The sequence below is a fragment of the Scylla paramamosain genome, chromosome 6 (assembly GCF_035594125.1).
Source record: "Scylla paramamosain isolate STU-SP2022 chromosome 6, ASM3559412v1, whole genome shotgun sequence".
Taxonomy (NCBI): domain Eukaryota; kingdom Metazoa; phylum Arthropoda; class Malacostraca; order Decapoda; family Portunidae; genus Scylla; species Scylla paramamosain.
Window position 1 is genome coordinate 21196806 of NC_087156.1, and position 22612 is coordinate 21219417.

Consider the following 22612-nt stretch of genomic DNA (forward strand, 5'->3'; position numbering starts at 1 on the left):
CCAAACATACCTATATCTCTAATTTGCTTGTTTGCTTGTATTTACTACGGATGAGCCATGCCACATACCCTCTGTTCAAAGAAATTGTTGATTATTACCTGTAGCTGTTAACATATAATTATATAAGTTTATTCTGTCTTGTGTTACAGGGAGTGACTATATTTTTAGATTTTAATGACAGGAAGCAGTATTGAAAAATTGGAATCTCATCTTATAGATCCATGTACTATAGATCTTTAGAAATACGGGTAATCCTACCAAAAGGATAATCTTACCAATGTCATAGTGTAAACTTGATTAAATAGAATAATAATATTCCAGTTAATAAATTATTCCATTGCATATATACTTATGGTATGTGTGATTTTATCATGGTTTGAGAAGTCAGGGAAACGTTGGATAATACTGTGGGATTTGATATCTTAGGATTGAAATGCATGGAAACCTCAATCTCCTTGAAATTTAATCTGATAGGGGTATGTTGTGCATTTTTTGAATGTCTTATAGGAGGTAAATTCTTTAAATTCTTTAAATTCTTTAAATTCTTAAAGAAACCACATGAAGCTCTATTTTATGATTACTTATTGAAAATAGATTCTATGTTGGAAAAATTATATGAAGGGTTTTCTTTTAGTTAATGAGAGCTTCTGTATATCCATGTGTGAATGTTTTTACATGATGTTTTGACCCCTTCAGGAGATGCTGAGGTGGATTTGATGGAAGAGCTGCTGGACTCTGCAGAGAACTTTGATGATGAACTGAATGATGTTGCTGATGACAAAGCCAGTAAGTATTCTCATTTAAGATGTTAATATCAGGGTTGGTTTGATTTAAATCAAATGATTCAAATCAAGTGATTTAAATTGATTTAAATAAGAGTAAAATGTCATGATTTTAATAAAAATTAAATAAACTGTATTGAAAATTTTTTATATGTTATATTGAGATTTTTTAAAATCTTGATTTAAATCAAAATTAAATATACTGTATTGAAAATTATTTAAGTGTCATATTGAAAATAAAAATCATGATTTAAATCAAAATTAAATATAACTGTATTAAGAATTATGTAAGTGTTATGTTGAGAGTGAAATATTGAATGATAAAAAAAAAATATATATATATATATATATATATATATATATATATATATATATATATATATATATATATATATATATATATAAACACACACACACACACACACACACACACACACACACACACACACACAGTGAAACCTCAGTGTTTTAACTTAATTAATTCTTGAATGCTGTTCATAATCCAAAATGTTCGAAAACCAAAATTATTTTCCCCATAGGAATGAATCATTGTAAAACAATTTAAAATTAATCCATTCTCAGACACCTGTCCATCATGTCTTAGTGGATGATGACCGATGCTTCATATCTCTAGCTTAGAAATTTTTTTCCTGAAAGGATGTATTGAATGAACTTAGTGATACAAAACTCATCAAAAGATATTCTTTAGACCATGCAGACATTCTCTTTGTCACCGATCAAGTGACATACAGAGTGACACAGAGAGGAACAGCCCACTCCCTGCCAAAATAAAGGTGACCATAACACTTGGACATCTTGCTGCTTGGAAAAGCTACTGGGAAAATGTAGTTGTGCAGTATTAATGGCATTGTGGGTTATAGAGAGAGCAACAGGAAGCTTGGGATTACTCCTGAGCACTGAACCTTGTTTGTTTACATCGAGGTTCTTTAACTTCTTCAACAGGATCACATTTAACTTATTTTAAAGATTGAATTACTGTCTTACTCTCTGTGTCTCTCCTCCTAATACATAAAAATGAAGGAAATATTTATAGAAACTATAAATTAGTAATAAATGACAGCTTTTGCTATGTCTTGTAGTACTTGAAATCAAGAAACTTTGTTCGAAAACCGAATTATGGTATGGCAACTGAAGCAATTGCGAGTTAAAAATTTTGTTCAGAAACCAAGTTGTTTGGAAAGTGAGAGATTCAGTAACCAAGGTTCCACTGTATACACACACACACACACACACACACACACACACACACACACACACACACACACACACACACACACACACACACACACACACACAAGGAAGAAAGATGTGAAGCAGTTGTATAGGAAAAGTATCAAGTCTACTTGACCTATAATGAGTGTTCTGATCTTGCCTCAAGTCAGGCACCAGTGAATCATTGTCATCTCTTGTATTACAAAAGTCTTTACTAAGTGTACTGGTTCTGTACTGGTCCTGTATTGAGTGTACTGATCCTGTACTAGTCCTGCAGCAATTCAGGCACCAGTGAATTATTGCCATCTCTTACAACAAAAATATTCACATGCATAAAAAAAGAAAGTAAAGTCTTTTTGTTTATAATAACAATAAATGTAATTATGAAGTTTCATGAGCTTAATTCTTTTTAATGCAAAGTAATTTAGTTTCTTTAATGTAAGAGATCTGATTAAACTTACTTATGATTTTTATGTGAAAAACTTTTTTTTTTTTTTTTTTTTATGTAGGAAGGATACTGGCCAAGGGCAACAAAAATCTAATAAAAAAAAATGCCCACTGAAATGCCAGTCCCATAAAAGGGTCAAAGCAGTGGTCAAAAATTGGTGGATAAGTGTCTTGAAACCTCCCTCTTGAAGGAATTCAAGTCGTAGGAAGGTGGAAATACAGAAGCAGGCAGGGAATTCCAGAGTTTACCAGAGAAAGGGATGAATGATTGAGAATACTGGTTAACTCTTGCATTAGAGAGGTGGACAGAATAGGGGTGAGAGAAAGAAGAAAGTCTTGTACAGCGAGGCCGCGGAAGGAGGGGAGGCATGCAGTTAGCAAGATCAGAAGAGCAGTTAGCATGAAAATAGCGGTAGAAGACAGCTAGATATGCAACATTGCGGCGGTGAGAGAGAGGCTGAAGACAGTCAGTTAGAGGAGAGGAGTTGATGAGACGAAAAGCTCTTGATTCCACCCTGTCTAGAAGAGCAGTTTGAGTGGAACCCCCCCAGACATGTGAAACATACATGGACGGATAAGGCCCTTGTACAGAGTTAGCAGCTGGGGGGGTGAGAAAAACTGGCAGAGACGTCTCAGAACACCTAACTTCATAGAAGCTGCTTTAGCTAGAGAAGAGATGTGAAGTTTCCAGTTCAGATTATAAGTAAAGGACAGACTGAGGATGTTCAGTGTAGAAGAGAGGGACAGTTGAGTGTCATTGAAGAAGAGGGGATAATTGTCTGGAAGGTTGTGTCGAGTTGATAGATGGAGGAATTGAGTTTTTGAGGCATTGAACAATACCAAGTTTGCTCTGCCCCAATCAGAAATTTTAGAAAGATCAGAAGTCAGGCGTTCTGTGGCTTCCCTGCGTGATATGTTTACCTCCTGAAGGGTTGGACGCCTACGAAAAGACGTGGAAAAGTGCAGGGTGGTATCATCAGCGTAGGAGTGGATAGGACAAGAAGTTTGGCTTAGAAGATCATTAGTGAATAATAAGAAGAGAGTGGGTGACAGGACAGAACCCTGAGGAACACCACTGTAAATAGATTTAGGAGAAGAACAGTGACTGTCTACCACAGCAGCAATAGAACGGTCAGAAAGGAAACTTGAGATGAAGTTACAGAGAGAAGGATAGAAAACGCAGGAGGGTAGTTTGGAAATCAAAGCTTTGTGCCAGACTCTATCAAAGGCTTTTGATATGTCCAAGGCAACAGCAAAAGTTTCACCAAAATCTCTAAAAGAGGATTTTGGTGAAACTTTTGCTGTTGCCTTGGACATATCAAAAGCCTTTGATATGTCCATGTTGGGTAATTTATATTAAACTATGATTTCATTTAACATTGGCCAAGTTTAATAGAAGAAAATGGCCTCATAATATTGAATTGAGTTTTCGAGGCATTGAACAATACCAAGTTTGCTCTGCCCCAATCAGAAATTTTAGGAAGATCAGAAGTCAGGCGTTCTGTGGCTTCCCTGCATGAAATGTTTACTTCCTGAAGGGTTGGACGCCTATGAAAAGACGTGGAAAAGTGCAGGTTGGTATCATCAGTGTAGGAGTGGACAGAACAAGAAGTTTGGTTTAGAAGGTCATTGATGAATAATAAGAAGAGAGTGGGTGACTGGACAGAACCCTGAGGAACACCACTGTTAATAGATTAAAGAGAAGAACAGTAACTGTCTACCACAGAAGCAATAGAACAGTCAGAAAGGAAACTTGAGATGAAATTACAGAGAGAAGGATAGAAGCCATAGGAGAGTAATTTGGAAATCAAAGCTCTGTGCCAGACTCTGTGCCAGAGCTTTTGATATATTCAAGGCAACAGCAAAAGTTTCACCAAAATCTCTAAAAGAGGATGACCAAGACTCAGTAAGGAAAGCCAGAAGATCACCAGTAGAGCAGCCTTGACGGAACCCATATTGGCGATTAGATAGAAGATTGTGAAGTGATAGATGTTCAAGAATCTTCCTGTTGTGGATAGATTCAAAAACTTTAGATAGGCAGGAAATTAAAGCAAGAGGACGGTAGTTTGAGGGATTAGAACGATCACCTTTTTTAGGAACAGGCTGAATGTAGGCAAACTTCCATGAAGAAGAAAAGGTAGATGTTGACAGATGGAGTTGAAAGAGTTTGACTAGGCAAGGTGTAAACACGGAGGCATAGTTTCAGTGAACAATAGGAGGAACCTCATCAGGTCCATAAGCCTTCTGAGGGTTTAGGTCAGTGAGGGCATGGAAAGCATCATTGTGAAGAATTTTATTAGGTAGCATGAAGTAGTCAGAGGGTGGAGGAAAGGGAGGAACAAGCCCAGAGTCATCCAAGGTAGAGTTTTTAGCAAAAGTTTGAGCAAAGCGTTCAGCTTTAGAAATAGATGTGACAGCAGTGGTGCCATCTGGTTGAAATAAAGGAGGGAAAGAAGAAGAAGCAAAGTTATTGGAGATATTTTTGGCTAGATGCTAGAAGTCTATATATATATATATATATATATATATATATATATATATATATATATATATATATATATATATATATATATATAGAGAGAGAGAGAGAGAGAGAGAGAGAGAGAGAGAGAGAGAGAGAGAGAGAGAGAGAGAGAGAGAGGGGGTGTTCCATAAGTTTCCATGCATAGGAAAAATTATAAGAAATAGAATTATAGAATTTTTTTTTTTTATTTATATAATATGGTCTACATGACTGCCTTTGTGTTGAAAACACATTTCAATGTGTGTCCTCCACTGCTGAAGAACATGTTCAAACACCTCTGGATTTATGCTTGTAATGGCATTCATGATACCATATGTATGGAAACTTATGGGACACCCTGTGTATATATATATATATATATATATATATATATATATATATATATATATATATATATATATATATATATATATATATATATATATATATATATATATATATATATATATATATATATATATATATATATTCTTTGTATATTGGTTATAAGTGATGCTGTCACACCTCCCTAAGCCTGGTAAGTGGAGGTGAATGAAGAGAAAGGTACAGCATTAGGTTCTAGCCACTTCCAACCCTCATTCCAACCCTCAACAAGTCTAATAAATGTTGTTTTCTTTGATTTTTGTTGCTATGAGTCAATTTAAAGAATGAAAATGTTCAAAGTTGGTGAAACTAGTAGTAACATGGAATCATTCTGGCAATACCATAATGGTTAATCCAAAAATATTTAAGTTCTCTTTCTAATTAATCTGAAAGTATATGTATAATTTAAGTCTTGTCAGAGTGCCACAGTACCTAATACATCTCGTAAATAATTGTTATGTGGGTACAAGCAAGATGTCTTTGCTTTGTTATATGGATTGCCATGAATGAGAACTACAGGCTGTCTGTCATCTATCACTGTAGACATTACAGCAGGAAGTGAAATTTATAATTGCAAGAAAACATTGCATAACAAAACACATTACATAAGAGACGAATAGGAGTCAGGAAGAATCAGCTGAAGATGTACATGATCAGTCTTTGCCTGTGACATCCAGTCTAACAATTTCCTTGTCTGTGAAGGCAGCAATTTCTTGCCATTTCCTTGTCTGTAAAGGATTATTGAGCAAAAACTTTTAGTCTCTACAACAGTTGATTGCAGGTGGTTGGAATTTAACTTTTTGTTTCACTTCAGATAAACGTCGGAAAAAAACAGTTGAAACAACCAAAGATGCTGCGGTAAAGGTGAAAAAAGAGGAGACCAAGGAAGCTGCAATCAAAAGAGCCAAATTAAAGGAGAAACAGGAAGCTATTCGAATTAAGCGAGAGAACAAGAAGAAGACCAAACCTGTCAAGAAAGAAATTGAGGGTGGTTAGTTATTCTGGGATTCTTAATACCAATTTAATTGGATCCATCATCATTCTAGTCATACATCATTCCAGTTGTCAAAGAAAAGGAAAAATAAATCTTCATTTGTGTTTTTTCTTTTTCTCATTAATATCTGTTGCTTTCATATCTTTCATTCTTCTCTTAAATTAAGAGTTGATCTCCATATAATTGTTTGACTGAATTATTTGACATATAATTGAATGTCTTTAATATCTTTCTGTTAAAACAAAATAACCTTATTCAAATAACCATTTAGCAGTTCATGCTTTCTGCTCTTTCACTTACGAGTATATAACTTTATAATCTACCTATCTATGTATCTCTCTTGCTCCCTCTGGTAACATTCCCCAAGGGGACAGCCATGGCAGAAGAACTTTGCCTTTTCCTATTCAATCATTCCCTTGTTTTTTCTTAATTCTCCTAATGCAAAAGTATTTCTTTATCCAATCTTTCCATCTCAATTGGCATTCTCTCTCTCTCTCTCTCTCTCTCTCTCTCTCTCTCTCTCTCTCTCTCTCTCTCTCTCTCTCTCTCTCTCTCTCTCTCTCTCTCTCTCTCTCTCTCTCTCTCTCTCTCTCTCTCTCTCTAAGTATGGCCATACCACCATCTTAGGGTATTGTGTGTCCCTCTTCACCCTTTCCACCATGCCACAATTTACACCACTTGCACAGACCCTCATTCTGCATCTTTTATATCCATTAATTGCTCTCACCCTCCTATCTTTACATGCCCCTTTCAAATAAATAATTTCCACAATGCACACTCTTGATTGTCGTGCCCTATGCTACATCCAATGCTGAGCCATACATCAGTGTTGGCAAGAGTATACTACTTCGTAAATTTCTTTTTATATCCACAGTCACATTATCCCTTTTCATGACTTATGGAAGTGATCCTATGAAATACCTACAATCCCTACATGTCAAAGCCCTCTCTCTTATCTCTATTCATCTCCATATTTTCATCTAGCACTGTTCTCAGATATTTAAACCCAATTCTTCCATTCTTTCTCCTCACCTCACACCTTTCTACTGCTGACATACTCACCCTGAAAGGTATCTTAAAATCATACATCTCCACATCTTTCTTCTCATACATTATCAACCTACTTTTTTTCCAATATTCACCTTCAGTTTCTATTTCACATACCCTATAGAAATGACCCACCACTCTGAATTTTCCTTTCTCCACTAGTAAGACAGTCATATCTGCAGTCATGCTACTTCAGCCAATCCTACTCTGTTCCTTTTCAGCCTTACACCAATGTTTCAACTTTAGGTTTCATCTCTCACCCTTCTCTCACCTCTCTAACCTCAGAGACACCACATATCCTTGTCTCACTCCTTTTCCTACAGCTAAACTCTCACAACTCCCCCTCTACCCTCACACATGCACTTTTATCCATATAAAAACCTTAATTCCTGCCAGCAGCTGCCCCTATATACCATATAGGCTTTTCTATCCACCCTATCATATTTTTACTCCAGATCCATGAAAGCTGCATACATTTTTCATCCTTTCTTAAATCTATTTCTCTGAGATCTCTTCATTACCCAATGGGTGGCCGTGACAGACGAGTCTTCACCTCTCCCTATCCAAACATTCCTTTGTTGCTTGCACTTGGCTTCTACTAACATGTCTTTCACACATGAACTCCTCTTCTACATTCCAAGTGGCCTTCCTCTCATATTAGCATTTAGCATCTTCAACTTTGCTTATATACTATACTTTTACATATGCCCCTCTCAGATAACTCATTTTCATAGCATGCAGTTTTGATTGCTGTGCCATATTCCATATGCAGGTTGCTAATCCATACATTGATGTTGACAGAATCTAAACGTCTCACAACATCCATGGACATTTTTTCTCTTTCATGACTTACAAATGATCCTGTGACACTTATATACAGTGGCAGTATTGTAAGCAAATACTCCTCTGATCCACACAACCTTTTCTTTCCTGAATCCTCCCTTTTCTTCATCTCATTCCATAGACTCTGTATGTTCATCCATCAATCCTTTGTAACCTTCTTTTATGTATTGTGTATTGCACTCACTATTTGACTGTTTGACACATTTTTTAATTATCAGTTTATGCTGCTGGAATTTTCCTTAATTTTTGCTTCATTTTATGCCTTTTCTGAAATATAGTGGTACCTTGTGTTACAAGTGTCTCTGGTTATGAGTAACTTGGATATGAATAAAAGATATTTTCATAGTACTGTGGGTTATGATTGAGGACTCACTACGAGCACCTGTTTGAACAGGCAGAGGACGTGGCCTTTGTTTTCTGTCAGGCAATAAGCTGAAAACAAAAATGCCCAGCTACGTTTGCTCTCACTCTTAGCACAGTGTTGTCATGGGAGAAATAGTTGTGCAGTCTTATCCTTGTTCATTTATGTTCTTCAGTGTGTTATTTGTGCTTTTACATAAAGTTTACTGTATTTACGTAACCCATGATGTCACTGAAGAAGCTGGCTGCCAAGAATGATGCAAGTAAGAAACTTAAAAAAATCATAGAAAAAAAAATGTGGTCATGACATACATATTGAGCTTGCAAGTATATACCCGTTTGATTTGTCTTCATTGTTTACTTTATTTCTTTGATTTGTCTTTTATATAATTTATCATTGTTATTTGCAAGGAAAATGACTTTCATTCTGCATGAAATATCATATTAATTCATTTTTATATTAACAGTTTTTTGTGGTGTAGAGAAGATTAATAGAATTTCCATTATCTTCTTTGGGAAACTATGTTTTGGATTACATGTAGCCTTTGATTAAACCAGCAACCTAAGGTACCACTGTAATATACTTATATAAGAATGTTTAGACTCCTCTTGGGGAGTAAATCTTTAAGAAGATTATTCTGTCTGACCATTTCTGCCTCTAGGGTAGCTATTCTTAGAAATCTTGAGAGATTTCTAAACTTGTGTGATTCTAAATTTGTGGGAGGCATTCATGTGCATGAATTTTGTGTTAGTAAAAATATACATGGCTAAAGATTAATTCATACAGACTTTTTGTGTGTGACAGAAGAAGGAGACAAAGTGATTGAGGGTGATGGAGACATGGAGTTTGACACACGAAGTGAAGCTTCCTCTGACCATAAGCTTTCCGATGATGAACCATCTATGAGTGATGCCTCTAGGACATCCTCTATTTCAAGGGAATCATCAGGTCAGTGTGTACATTTAATTTTTTCTGTGATTTTGATAACATTCACACACACACACACACACACACACACACACACACACACACACACACACACACACACACACACACACACACACACAATTAAGAGAAGAGGTACAGAAACTTGTGGATCAGAATAATAAAATCAAGACTGAGATTATGACTTTAAAGAGGGAAAATGAGGAGCTAAGCTCCTCATTTGACTTGAGAAGGAAAATAAATGGAGTGAGGATGTCATGAGAAATAAAATGCAAGATATGATGAAAACCAGAAGCCCATAGCTGGAAGGAAGAGAGAAGACAAAAGATTGATACGAAGGAAATATTGAGACAACAAAAGGAAGAACATGATAAGCAGATTGAAAAAAAATGATTTGGATAATAAAGGAAAAGAGCAAATAGTAAGGGATACAGTACATAAGATGGGTGTTGTGATATTTGGTGATAAAGAAAAAAATTATTCTTTAAAACTATAAGATAAAGATAGAAACTTTAGAGAATAAAGGAGATAGTAGCAGTGGTAGTGAGTGAGGGAAGGGAAGATATAATGGAGCAAATTGAGGAAGTTCAGAGGCTTGGCAAGTATGCTGAAAATGGAGTGAAGCCTCTAAAATTAGATTTAGTACACAAATGGCAGCAGAAACTTTAATGGCTGGGACATGGAAACTGTCAGAGAGGGAAGACATGGAAAATTTATGGATAAGAAGTGATCTAAATGAGGATGAGAGGAATAAATTGAGAGAGATGAGGGGAGAAGTAAAAGGAAAAAAATGAAAGGACACAGGATCAAGTGAAAGAATTTATATGGAAAATTGTGGATTTAAAGTTAAGAAAGTGGTGGTTGAAGAATGCCAGGGAAAAGGAGCAAAAATAGAGAGCAAATATAGCAAGATTGAGAAGGAATGTAATATTTTGAAAGTTATGTACACTAACACAGATTGTGATTGTGTCAAGTATATTGGAACTAAGGGATAACAAGTCTGATATTGTATGTTTTAACAGACCAAATTAAGAAAGAAAAGACTTATGAAAAGTAACTGGAAGAAAAGAGATTAATAACAGTGGAAGAGAGAAGAGAAAAGGCAGACTTGATAACAATATACAGTTGCTGCAAAAAAAAAAAAGGGATACATCACTGCATTTTGGTTTGTAAAACTATAGAATACAAAATAAGGCTGTTTTATTTAAAATTTTATATTACAATTTGTATTTGGACATATTTCCCTTGGACTTCAGAACACTCTGGATCCTCCTGGGCATGGAAGCAGCGTGGGTGGAGAAGTAGGAGGCATCGAAGTAGATCCATATCTTTTTCAGCTCCTTCATCAGGTTCTTGATGTTGCTGGGGCACAAATTCTCCAGCTTGGTCTTCATTACATGCCAGCTGTTTTTGATGGGGTTGAGGTCTGTGGAGTTGCCTGGCCAGTTGAGAACACGAATATTGTTTTTCACCATGAACTCCTTGACAGCCTTGGACTTATATGCTGGTGCTAAGTTGTGCATAAAATATTCCGCTTCATGAATGCTCCAAAGTGTTAGCATGTGCTCCTCCAAGACCTTAATATAATTAGTTGCCTTCATCGTCATGTTCTTAGGAAGAAAGTAGAGTCCAGCAGAGCCCTTATGACCAGTGAATGCCCCCCACACCTTAATACTGTCTGTTTTGACAGTGTAGCGAGGATCATAACGGGACACGTTACTGGGCCTCCTCACGACCTTGGAGCCGCCCCTGACCAGCCGGAACGTGCTATCATCGCTGAACATTACTTTCTGCCAGTCTGCCAATGTCCACTCTTTGTATTTCCAGCAGAAATCCAGACATCGCTTCTTCATAGCCTCCGTCAGGAGTGGCTTCTTGGCAGCGCGGTGTGCTGGCAATTTTAATTCCTTCTAAAGGCCATGTTGAATAGTTCGCACCAAGATGTTCTGCAGGAGGTTGGGGTGTTTCTCTTACAAGCTGACAGCTGTAATCGAAGGATCTTCCTTCATCTCTCTTGCCAGGACCTTGTCTGTGCATGGAGGTGTCTTCCTTGGTGCCCCAGAGCCTGGTTTTCTGGCTAGTACCGTGCTAGGAGGGAGGTTCACTGCTGCAGTTTTTAGCTTGTAGATGGTCCTCCTTGTCACCTTTAATTCTGCCGCTATGCATATGACAGACCAGCCTTCACCTAGGAGGATGAGGGCCTGGGTTTTATCTTGAAGAGACAGCTGTGCATAACCCATGATAATGAATGTGGGGCGTCTGGTAGCGCGTCAAATTTGGTGCGCAAGAAGAAAATGGGGGTGCTCAGGAGCAGTGTAACAGAAACCCTCTCTGTAGAAGTGCTGGAGGTGCATGAGGCTTGGTGTGGTAATGAACAATGAATGGAAGTGGGCTCTAGCCGACCAACATTATCACTAGTTCCACCCAGTCTGCTGGTGGCGGGAATGCAAAGAGATACTACACGGATATTCGTGTGTGTACTTTTTTATCCCAGTGAAAATGTATACTTTTTTTTTTGCGGCAGCTATACAAATAAGCAAACCATTATTGAAAAGATAGACAGAAAAGTTCTGGAGATGCATATAAATGAGGGAACAAGATGTACAAGAGGACATAATATTATATGAAAAAGATAAGTGTAAATGTCTCATTCACATGAAGAAATATTGTTTCCCATATTGAAGCATTGATCTCTGGAATAATTTAAGTGAAGAGGTGGTTGCAGCTGTCAGTGTGAGCAAATTTAAAGAGGAATTGGATAACTGTAGATATAGAGACTGGACAAATGAGCTTTAACTCAGACCCTGTACAATACAACTAGGTAAACTAAGTAAACACACACACACACACACACACACACACACACACACACACACACACACACATGTGAAACATAGGGATGACATAAACAAGTTAAGAAGAAAAGGAAGAATTTATGAAATTACTGAGGAGATAAGCGAACTAATGAATGAGAGTTTTCAATCTGTGTTTTACAAAGGAAACAGATTTTGTGGCACTGAAAGTGGTATCACAGAATGAGGGAATACAGGAGATACAAGTAAAGAGACAAGAAATCAAGAAACTGCTGGAAGAGCTAGATGTTAGAAAAGCTATGGGACCAGATTAAGTAAATGAATGGATATTAAAAGAATGCAGAGAACAAATGGAGGAACCCATATGGGATATAAATCAACTGCTCATTGAAAGGAAAAATACCAACGGAATGGAAAAGAGCTAACATAGTCCCAATATACAAATGGAAAAATGAAACCATTAAACTACAGACTAGTGTCACTAACAAATATTGTAAGTAAGCTTTGTGAAATAGTAATTAAAGATAGATGGGTGAAATATTTACAAGATGAAAAGATAATTACAGAAAATTAATTTGGATTCAAGAAAAGGAGATCCTGTGTCACAAATTTACTGAGCTTTAATGCAAGAGTATCGTATTTTATGGCTTACAAGACGCACTTTTTTTATCCTAAAAATACTCTGAAAAATACTTGTGTGTCTTTTAAGGTGAATGTTGTATTGTAAGGCAATGCTCAGGCTCAAGTGAGTTTGGACAGTCACCTAATTGGCTTGACTGATAGGGATGTGGATTTGTATGTTGAGTCATTACACTATGATGTTAGCTTAAGTAGCTATTTAATTCAGTTATTTAATTATTTTAATTTGATACATGACTGACAGTAATGATGACTCTGCAGATGAAAGCCTAGAGCTTTTACATGAATCCAGCATTTAGTGTGAAGTGACAAGTGGGGTACCGCAAGGATCTGTGTTGGCAAATATTATGTTTCAAATATATGTAAATGATATGGCAGAGGATCTAACTAGTCATATAAACCTTTTTGCTGAGGATGCAAAAATAGTGAAAATATGGATAAGGATGAAAATGACTGCAAGGAATTACAAAAGGATATTAACAAAATACATGCATGAAGCCTAGAAACTAGAATTTAATGCAAGAAAATGCCATGTGTTGGAAATAGGAAAAAGTAGAAAGAGACCTTCATGGACTTACAAAATGGGAGGAGAAATAATAATGAAAAATAATGAAGAAAAAGATTTGGAAGTAATGATCCAGGACACACTATCACCAGAAAGGCACATAAACAGAATATTTGGCTCTACATGCAGCTTGTTAATAAACATTAGGATGGCATTTAATTATTTAGATAAAAAAATTATGAAGAAAATTATAACAAGCATGATACGACCTAAATTGGAATATGCAGTAGTAGTTCGGGTTCCACATAGAAAAAAGATATAAGGAAACTTGAAAGAATACAGAGGATAGTGACAAAGATGGTATCAGAATTGAAAGAAACTATGAAGAAAGACTTGAAGAGATGGGATTACCAACACTACAAGAGAGAAGAGAAAGAAGAGACCTGATAACAATGTACAAATTTGCAAACAATATAGAAAGAATAGACAGAAATGACTTGGTACCATAGATGGAGGAGGGAGAGAGATGGACAAGGGGACAAGGGAAGAAAATAAAGAGTGGGTGTTTGAGTGACTTCAAGAAATATAGCTTCCTGTATCAAACTATTGAAATCTGGAATGATTTGAAGAAAGAGGTGGTTTTGGCAAACAGTGTACATATGTTTTAAAGAGAAACTGGATAAATATGGTTATGGAGACAGGACAAAATGAGCTTTGGGTCGTGCCTCGTACAATACAACTAGGTAAATACACACACACACACACACACACACACACACACACACACATTAAGTACTAGCGCACAGTTAACATCCTTGCCTGTCACTTGACAGACAGGTTTACATCCTGGCAAGTTGCAGTGGTGTTCACTTAAGAGAGAGCAGTTTCCATCCTTGAACAAATGGGTGGGGTGTGTAGTGTGTGAAAGGTCACAACCTTTTCCACTAATTGGGCTCTGTACTGGGAGGGTATTAATGGTAATCAAAAGAGCATACAATCCTTAAGATCTTGGTGAATTATACACACACTCAAAATAAGAGGGGACTGTAGAGTAATCAGAAAATATTTATTTTATCAGTAACAAAACAGACAACATATTTATGTTCACTCTGTTGCCTGGGTAGAAAAATAGTGGGTTGAATATCAGATTTTATTTCCTAGTTTTGAAAAATAGATTCATGTAAAGCTGAAATACATAGCAGTATTTGGAAACACACCAAGTGTAAAATGCTATACCTGCTTCTTTTTCATTCAGTTGAGAAAGATGACATGGAGAAGGAGGAAATTAGGAACCGAAAACGCAGTGCCTCCGAGACTTCTCTGAAGAGTGCTGATGATCGTAAGTATATTTGGAGCTTATGTCTTTGCTCATTTGACTCCATTTGCAGTGATTATTTTCATTGTGGCTTAATTCCCTAGTTTTATTGTGATATATTGAGTATTAAGGATAAAATACCAACTATGCCCTTATATCAGACTGTAGTGCCTATGAAAAAAAATGTTATCTATATAACAAAGATTCCTGTTTGCAGCAATGAAGACTTTGAAGGAACACCCAGTGAAGAAGAAGTATGACTATATAACAAAAATAAACTACATGTTCCGAGATGCAAGATTCTTTCTGATGAAATCCAACAATGCTGATAACATTTCTCTTTCAAAAACTAAGGGAGTGTGGTCCACTCCACCTCAGAATGAAGCTAAATTAAATCAAGCTTTCCGTGAAGCCAGGAATGTCATCCTGATATTTTCCATCAAAGAAAGTGGGCGATTCTGTGGTAAGTTTCAGCAGATGCTCAGTGTCCTTTCTGTATTGTGATTTAATGCAGTATTTCATAGTTATGATCAACAGTGGTAGGAATAGGAATCATCATTACCACTACTTTTCATTATTTCACTTTTCTGCATTAACATTGAATCTCTTACAAAACTTTTGTATGTTCCAACCATCATGGTTTGTGCAGCCTGGTGGTGTAATGCTAATAGCACTTATTTCACAACTTAGAGTTCCTAGGACAGATGGAAATGATGTGTGTTTATTTTCTTTTACACTGTAGCCTCTGTTCAACAAATAGTGATTAAATACCATATGTAGGTAGAGGAGTTGTGACCTTACCTTTCTAGCAGTGGTGGAATGCTAGGAATTCTATCCTCACTGTCAGTATATAGTGAGTGTGAGATAAGAGATTGGCTAGACCACATCTTAAGTGGTAAACAAGATGTGATATAAAGGAAAAGTAATTCACACATAATCCTCTCCTGCTCATTCATTCTAAGCTTCACAACATCTTTTCCTCTATCCACAGCAATGTCCAACCATAGATCTTGAAACAACAATGTATCTTCTCCAGCAACTTCGTATTCAAAACAATATTTATTTTTTTTTAATCACTCTTTCTTATATACTTTATACTATTCATTTCATTTACCCTCTCTTCCTCCTACCTCATAACTCCTTTACTAGCTGTCTCCATCTCTATTCTGGATCAGCCACCAGTGCAATATAATTTGTTAAGCAGCAGCTGATTCAGGTTCATTCTTTAACATTTATGAAGGTGATTCTGTCTACATTCTTTAACTTTATAATAGCATTGTTAATTTATCAGCAGTGTACCAAAGTATCTACTAAAGTGTCCTATGCATGGTTTTGTTCTTTCTGTTGTTAGGCTAGTCTTGCTTGCATGATCCTGTAGTATTTTGGTACATTCATTTGAACAAGTGGAATATTTAGTGATATATTGATGATAGCACAGATTTCCACTTTAAAAATTTGAGTTGTCCTATAATCCAGTTGCCTTATAAGCAGAAGTATATGTTGTACTATATGAACACACACACACACACACACACACACACACACACACACACACACACACACACACACACACACACACACACACATTTAGTAATACACCTAGGACTTCTCTCTGCCACTTACACCCAAGGTTGTCATGTTTTGGCAGTATAACTCTCCCATCTTGTTTGCCATGTTCTATATGTAACTGATATGTGATCCTTGACTAATATTCCCCTCCTTTACCACCACATCTCTAGTGGAAAAAAAAAAAGAATAAAGATCTTATCCACAGGATTTGCAAGACTAGCTGGAGAATCTCGCAGGGACTTGCCACCCGTCACATGGGTCTTGCCTCCAGGACTTTCTGCACGGGCTCTTGGTGGAATATTTGAGCTTGATTGGGTATCCAGGTAGTCATATATCCTTTCTTTTATTATAATCTATTTTCAATTACTAATATATTATTTTCTTTATTTTCAATATTACTGATGGTAACTGATCTCTTCATGAAACATGAGTTTGCCTTCTCTGTATTTGTTCTTATTTTTTTTATTTATTTATTTATTTTTTTTATTACCTGAGGGTAGTGCTGTGCTAGGGACCTGCTCATACCAGTCCATTATTCCTGTTTTCTATGTGGTGATAAAGATTCACAGATGTAGTTTAGATTTGCTTATTAGAGGCATCTGAGTTTTTTGTGGATGAATGGTGACTGGTACCAACCCTGGTTCAGCTGTGTCTAGTTGTAGAGATCACCAAGATCTTCCTCTGTGATTGATTAGTCTTGTCTAGGGGATCTTGGGGAAATGTATGTCTTCATATTATCTCCTTTTAATATAAATCCCAGGATTGCTGGGGCACCTCTCAGGCCTGTTACTCAGGCCTATACTGTCACACACACACACACACACACACACACACTGTAGCACTAGATTTATTTACAATATTTTTGAAATATATTGTTGTCCAATGTCATGACTTTTTTGTGATTAAATTATTCTTTAATTTTTAAATAATTGAACTTTCATATAGTAGTGGCATAATTTTTGTTATCAAAGTTTAATTATATTTAATTAGGTTAGATATAAATAGTTTTGTTTTTCATTGTTAATTTGATAAATCTCATTTAATGCAGATATCTATTGGGCTTTCTCAGATTTTCAGTGATAGCATAGAGTTTTAAGAAGGTAACACTAACATTTTTTAACGTGTACTATGAGAGAAATTTTTTATCTAGAAAGGATGTATTGAATAATCTTAGTGACACATAACTCATCAAAAGATATTGTTTAGACCATGCAGGCATTCTCTTTATCACTGATCAAGTGAGGGAAACTTAACAGAGTGGAACAGAGGAGCAACCCACTCACCACCAAAATGAAGGTGATCATAACACTTAGATATCTTGCTGCTGAGAAAATGCAGTTATGCAGTAGTGATGGCTTTGTGGGTCATAGAGAGAGAGCCATAGGAGGCTCGGGATTACTCCTGAGTGCTGGACCTTGTTTGTTTACATTGAGGTTCTTCAACTTCTTCAACTGGGTCACTTTTAACTCATTTCAAAGACTGAATTAGTCTTACCCTCTGTCTCTCCTCCAAATATATAAAAATTAAGGAAATATTCATAGAAACTATAAATTATTAATAAATGGCAGCTTTTGCTATGCCTTGTAGTATTTAAAATCAAGTAATTTTGTTCGAAAACTGAATTATGGTACGGCAACCAGAGCAATTATGAGTAAAAATTTTTGTTAGAAAACTGAGCTGTTCGAAAAGGCAGATGTTTGGTAACTGAGGTTCCACAGTATGTAGAAATTTAAAAATATTGTCAATCAAAAGTTATTAACAAAATACCACAAAATACTATAGTTCAAGAAGTGAAGCACATCGCAAGACTGGTGTTGGGATGTGTTTAAGCACCATATCCTTTTAGCTCCAAACTTCTCACACATTCTTGGACCACTGCTCACTAAGCAGCATAATCTGTTTAATTTTTCTTCAGAGCTTTATATGGAGCTCTCTATAGTTTCTTGGTAATTTCTAATCCTAAAGACTAAGGCATTTATTACTGTTTTGATAATTTCCCTTTTCCCTCATGTTTTCTCCCTATTTTTCTGTGGATATCTGGCCTCACTATTTTTCCTAATAGAATATTATTTCAAGTGATAATTTTATTTGTGCGCAAAATAGTGTTTATATAAGATATGTTAAATTAGTAAAAAAAATATATGATCTTTTTGGTTTTTGATAAGATTTTCTCTTTTGCATTTTTAGGAGAGATTTATCCTTCACCAAGACACAGCACCTTTACAATCCCTGGAATGAAGGCAAACCAGTAAAGATTGGCAGAGATGGTCAGGTTTGTTTTTCGTGTTGTTTGTAACCTTGGAAAGATGTTTTTACCTGCAATTGAGATAGCAGTTTGAAACATCTTTTTGTAATTTAACAATCTTAATGTAAGATTACTTGCCTAAGGAATGCTTATAAAAACCACATTATATTCAGAGGATTTGGAGTATGTTGGGATGAGGTCACCTTTCACACTATGTTGAAATTAATGCCTGTCAGTAATAATTTGAGTCTAGCTATCCATTGAACATCTCAGTACCTTTAACATGTATGTGGTAGGTAGATTTGTTTTATGTTAAATGAGCACAGTACAGTGGTTTGCTTAATATGTCATTCAAGAGCAGTCAACCAAAGAAACCATACTTGACCAGCTGAATGACTAGGTTCATCATATCAGCTTCTGATGAATACTAGTTCATTTTGAGCAATTGTAGCATTAATCATGTTATGTGATGATAGTTCAGATATTAATTTTTGCTCTAGAAAATAGTATGATCTTAATAATAATGCCTTATAAAATAAAATGTACAATACATGAGGATGTTCTGTCTGCAATGGACACAACCAGTTCTTAACAGGCATGTTGATAATGGCAGTTCTCTTTATTTAATAGCACAGTTTTTTGGGTTGTATTTTGTGTCTATGACGTACTTTTTTTTTCATATTACCAAGAGACTACATGTGTATGTTCACTTAATTGTAGAGGACACAAAGCACTTCAAAGTAGAGCTTTTAATATCCTGAGCTATCACATTGTCCTGCTGTGTTAATAAAAAATATGGCCTGGCATTGCAGCCTATGGCTGAGTTGGAAGAATATGGCCATTGCATCCTGTACAATCTATAGTGAAAAAAAGTAAGGAAGCTGAGAACTGAACAACTCCTCTATTATTATTATTATTATTATTATTATTATTATTATTTTATTTATTTATTTATTTATTTATTTATTTATTTATTTATTTATTTATTTACTTATTTATTTAATTATTTATTTTTCTGTGGATACAAAATGCAATAGTGTGTTTCCACCACCCTCTATTAATTGGAATCTCTGTCTGGTACATATTTAATTATACTGTGATGGTGTAGTGGCTTGTGTGTTTGGCTGACAATTCATAGGTTCAAATCCTTGGTTGGGCATAGATCGTTTAACACTTGTTCACATAGCAAAGAATTGTGGTAAACATTAGCAGTTTAATAAGAAAAAAAAAGTGTGAAATATAGTGACAGGCATTAGTTTCCACATAAAGTACTTTGAATGCCTGTTTCCATCTCATAGATACTCTCACAAGTTCATGCATTACATGTAGATAAATATTTTATATAGTCACTTTAATTTGGTTTCATGATTTTGGATATGTTAGCATATTAATTATAATGTGATTATTATTGGTTTTAGTTGAGTTAAAGCCCAGGAATTGCTGTTTCTAGATTAAAGAAAAAAACATGTGGCACTATAGAAACTTACTATTATTTTGAAGCTGGAGATTCTTTGTTTCTGCATTATTAAAAAGTACATATTTCCTTCCTAGATCTCCATGGTTCACATGACTTACATGATACTATTTATTGGTTATAGAAGTATATATGGTTTGGAATTTGCAGGAAATAGAGCCCCGTGTAGCAGAGGAGCTGTGTCGGTTATTTCCTAAAGATGAAGGAATAAATCTCACGCCAGTTTTGCACAAAAGTAAACGTGCTTCAAGAGTGGCCCGTGCCAGAGGTCCACTTCGTCGGCCACTACAGTCACCCGGAGACCGCAGGGGCCGCCCTAGAGAACGTGGAAGCTTCAGAGGCCGTGGGGACGTTGGCTTCAGGTGCGTCACTTCCACCAGGGTTGAGTCTCGAAAAGGAGAGGCCTGCATTTTGTCAAAACTGTCACTGATACCTACACATGTGGAACTTCAGCACATTTTTCAACTAGAGCAGCAAACACCACTTCCCTTGACAACCTTATTCCTTCAGTCTTATCCTATGCTTGCTTACCAACAAATACTCACTTCATTTACTAACACTAATTCCTATATTTTGAAGCTCACTCCTGTACACATCAATTTCCTAATACAAAACACAACACAGAAACTGCTTGCAAACCCTGGTTGAGGATGTTTTGCTGAAGTACACAGTGACAAATGTCTTACTTGTGTAACAGTGGCAGTAAGCAAATCAGGACCTTCTCTGGCTCCAACAGTGCAGTTATGAGGACTCACTATCTGTTCCGTGGTGGTGGTGGTGCCGCAACCACTACTGCTGGTATGAGGGTAATAGTGTGAGACAGTGGTCCAGCCCCACTCACTCACACCGTGTCTTGTTACCGCTCTGTCTCTCATCCCGGTGCTGAGGACTTCTATCCTCTCACAGGACTCTGTCCCTTTTCTCTCTCACACAACCTGGCTAGTGAGTGACACACCCAGCACACAAACATACCAGTGCAGTGCGTATCTCATCAGTTCTTGCATAACACCAGTCATGAAGAACTTGGTTACTTGGTTCTAAAGAGCAGACATAGACTAGGAATTCTTTTGATAATTAGAACTTAAAAAGGTAGACAAAGCTGGTAAATATTTACACCCTGTGGACTTACCTATCAGTATATATTGAGGGACTCCTACCAGTAGTTGTATATGGACTTTGTGTGAAGTAGTGAGTGGTTGGCTCAAGTCCACGTACCAGCAGTAGGTGACACTCACTAGCAGGTTGACACAGAGCCAGGCCCAAGCATATGGACTCGGCTTAGCTGTAAGGTAATGGTCATAAACTTTTTGGTAAGGTAGTATCTTGCATGGACTCGATCAAGCATTCAGGACTAAGTGTGCCATAAAGTTTACCACAAAGATTTTAGGCGGCTAAAGCCCAGTACTGATTTGTTGAGATGAAAGAGAATCATTGCCTGGCTAATGAAATAGTGAAGGGGATGATTAGTGAGTGAGAAGTGAATAGTGAAAGTGATAAGTGATCAAAGTGAAATAAGTGAAATATCGGTGCATTATATTACGTTGCGTTCAAGACGGCAAGACGGCAAATCCCTGCCATCCATTCTTATCCTCTCCTACCATCTTCACAACACACCATCTTCAAGTGGTGAGTATAGTATAAAAGTTTATTATTTTCATGGTTTTAGCAGAGTTAAGCTTCTTATGGTTCAGAAGCAATACTGTTATGAAAAATGACATCAAAGTAAATACTGTACATGTTGCAGCACACACACACACACACACACACACACACACACACACACACACACACACACACACACACACACACACACACACACACACACACACACACACACAAACTAAACACTGAGGCACACAACACATACGCACACATGGGGCCAGAATTCTTGGCCTTTTGCTCCACCAGGAGGCCAGGGTTGCTACCCTGCTCCTGTCAGGCTGTGAGGCCACAAATCTTCAGCTTACATCACATGAATATTTTCTGGTAGATAAATAGGACCTACAGCATGAAAGGAGCCAAACCCAAATCATTTCTGGTTAGACTGGGACTCCACTCTATGCTCTCTCAGCCGTGAACTGAACATAATAATTACTCATTTTCTCTATATATATCATATCTGTGTTTTTAAGACTGCTCAGTCTGTATGTCTGTCTGTCTCATTTTCACAGCATTGAGGTTGAATTTGAGGATAAATTCAAGACCATTTAATGCAGAATGGTTGATAAGTGGTAATGGGAATAATATCTCAAGACCTTGTGAAAAATTTTCAGTGAAATGTTGTACTTATAGAGGAACAGTGTATTCAGCATACAGATTAGTTCCCAAGCAGTGCTTTTTTTTTTATTCTAAAACTACATGTTTTCTGTGAACAGCACTGTTTTTGTTATTTTCCTGAAAGGCCTTGCTTCATATGAGTGTCTAATGTAATTACTTCTGCAGATACTATAAAATAATTATGTGGAAGTGAAGCAAGGGCAGCTCTCACTGATTACTGTTTAAGGTAGATGCCA

At 36.5% G+C, this 22612-nt stretch overlaps 1 protein-coding gene across 9 annotated transcripts in view; it reads left to right on the forward strand.

Moving 5' to 3' along the window:
* The window catches only part of LOC135101386 (YTH domain-containing protein 1-like), a 91888-nt gene that overhangs the window by 406 nt on the left and 68870 nt on the right, over positions 1 to 22612 (forward strand). For 8 of the 9 annotated variants that reach the window (XR_010269248.1, XR_010269246.1, XR_010269247.1 and 5 more), the window contains exons 2-9: positions 697 to 786; positions 6164 to 6340; positions 9399 to 9542; positions 14752 to 14835; positions 15029 to 15274; positions 16586 to 16703; positions 18568 to 18652; positions 20250 to 20461. Coding sequence is in view for 4 of the 9 variants with exons in the window: in XM_064005304.1 (XP_063861374.1) it covers positions 697 to 786; positions 6164 to 6340; positions 9399 to 9542; positions 14752 to 14835; positions 15029 to 15274; positions 16586 to 16703; positions 18568 to 18652; positions 20250 to 20461 (1156 nt within the window). In the remaining 5 variants the exon portion in view is untranslated. Of the gene's footprint in view, positions 1 to 696; positions 787 to 6163; positions 6341 to 9398; positions 9543 to 14751; positions 14836 to 15028; positions 15275 to 16585; positions 16704 to 18567; positions 18653 to 20249; positions 21726 to 22612 lie in introns of all 9 variants that reach the window. The other variant, XR_010269250.1, reaches the window with a different exon arrangement.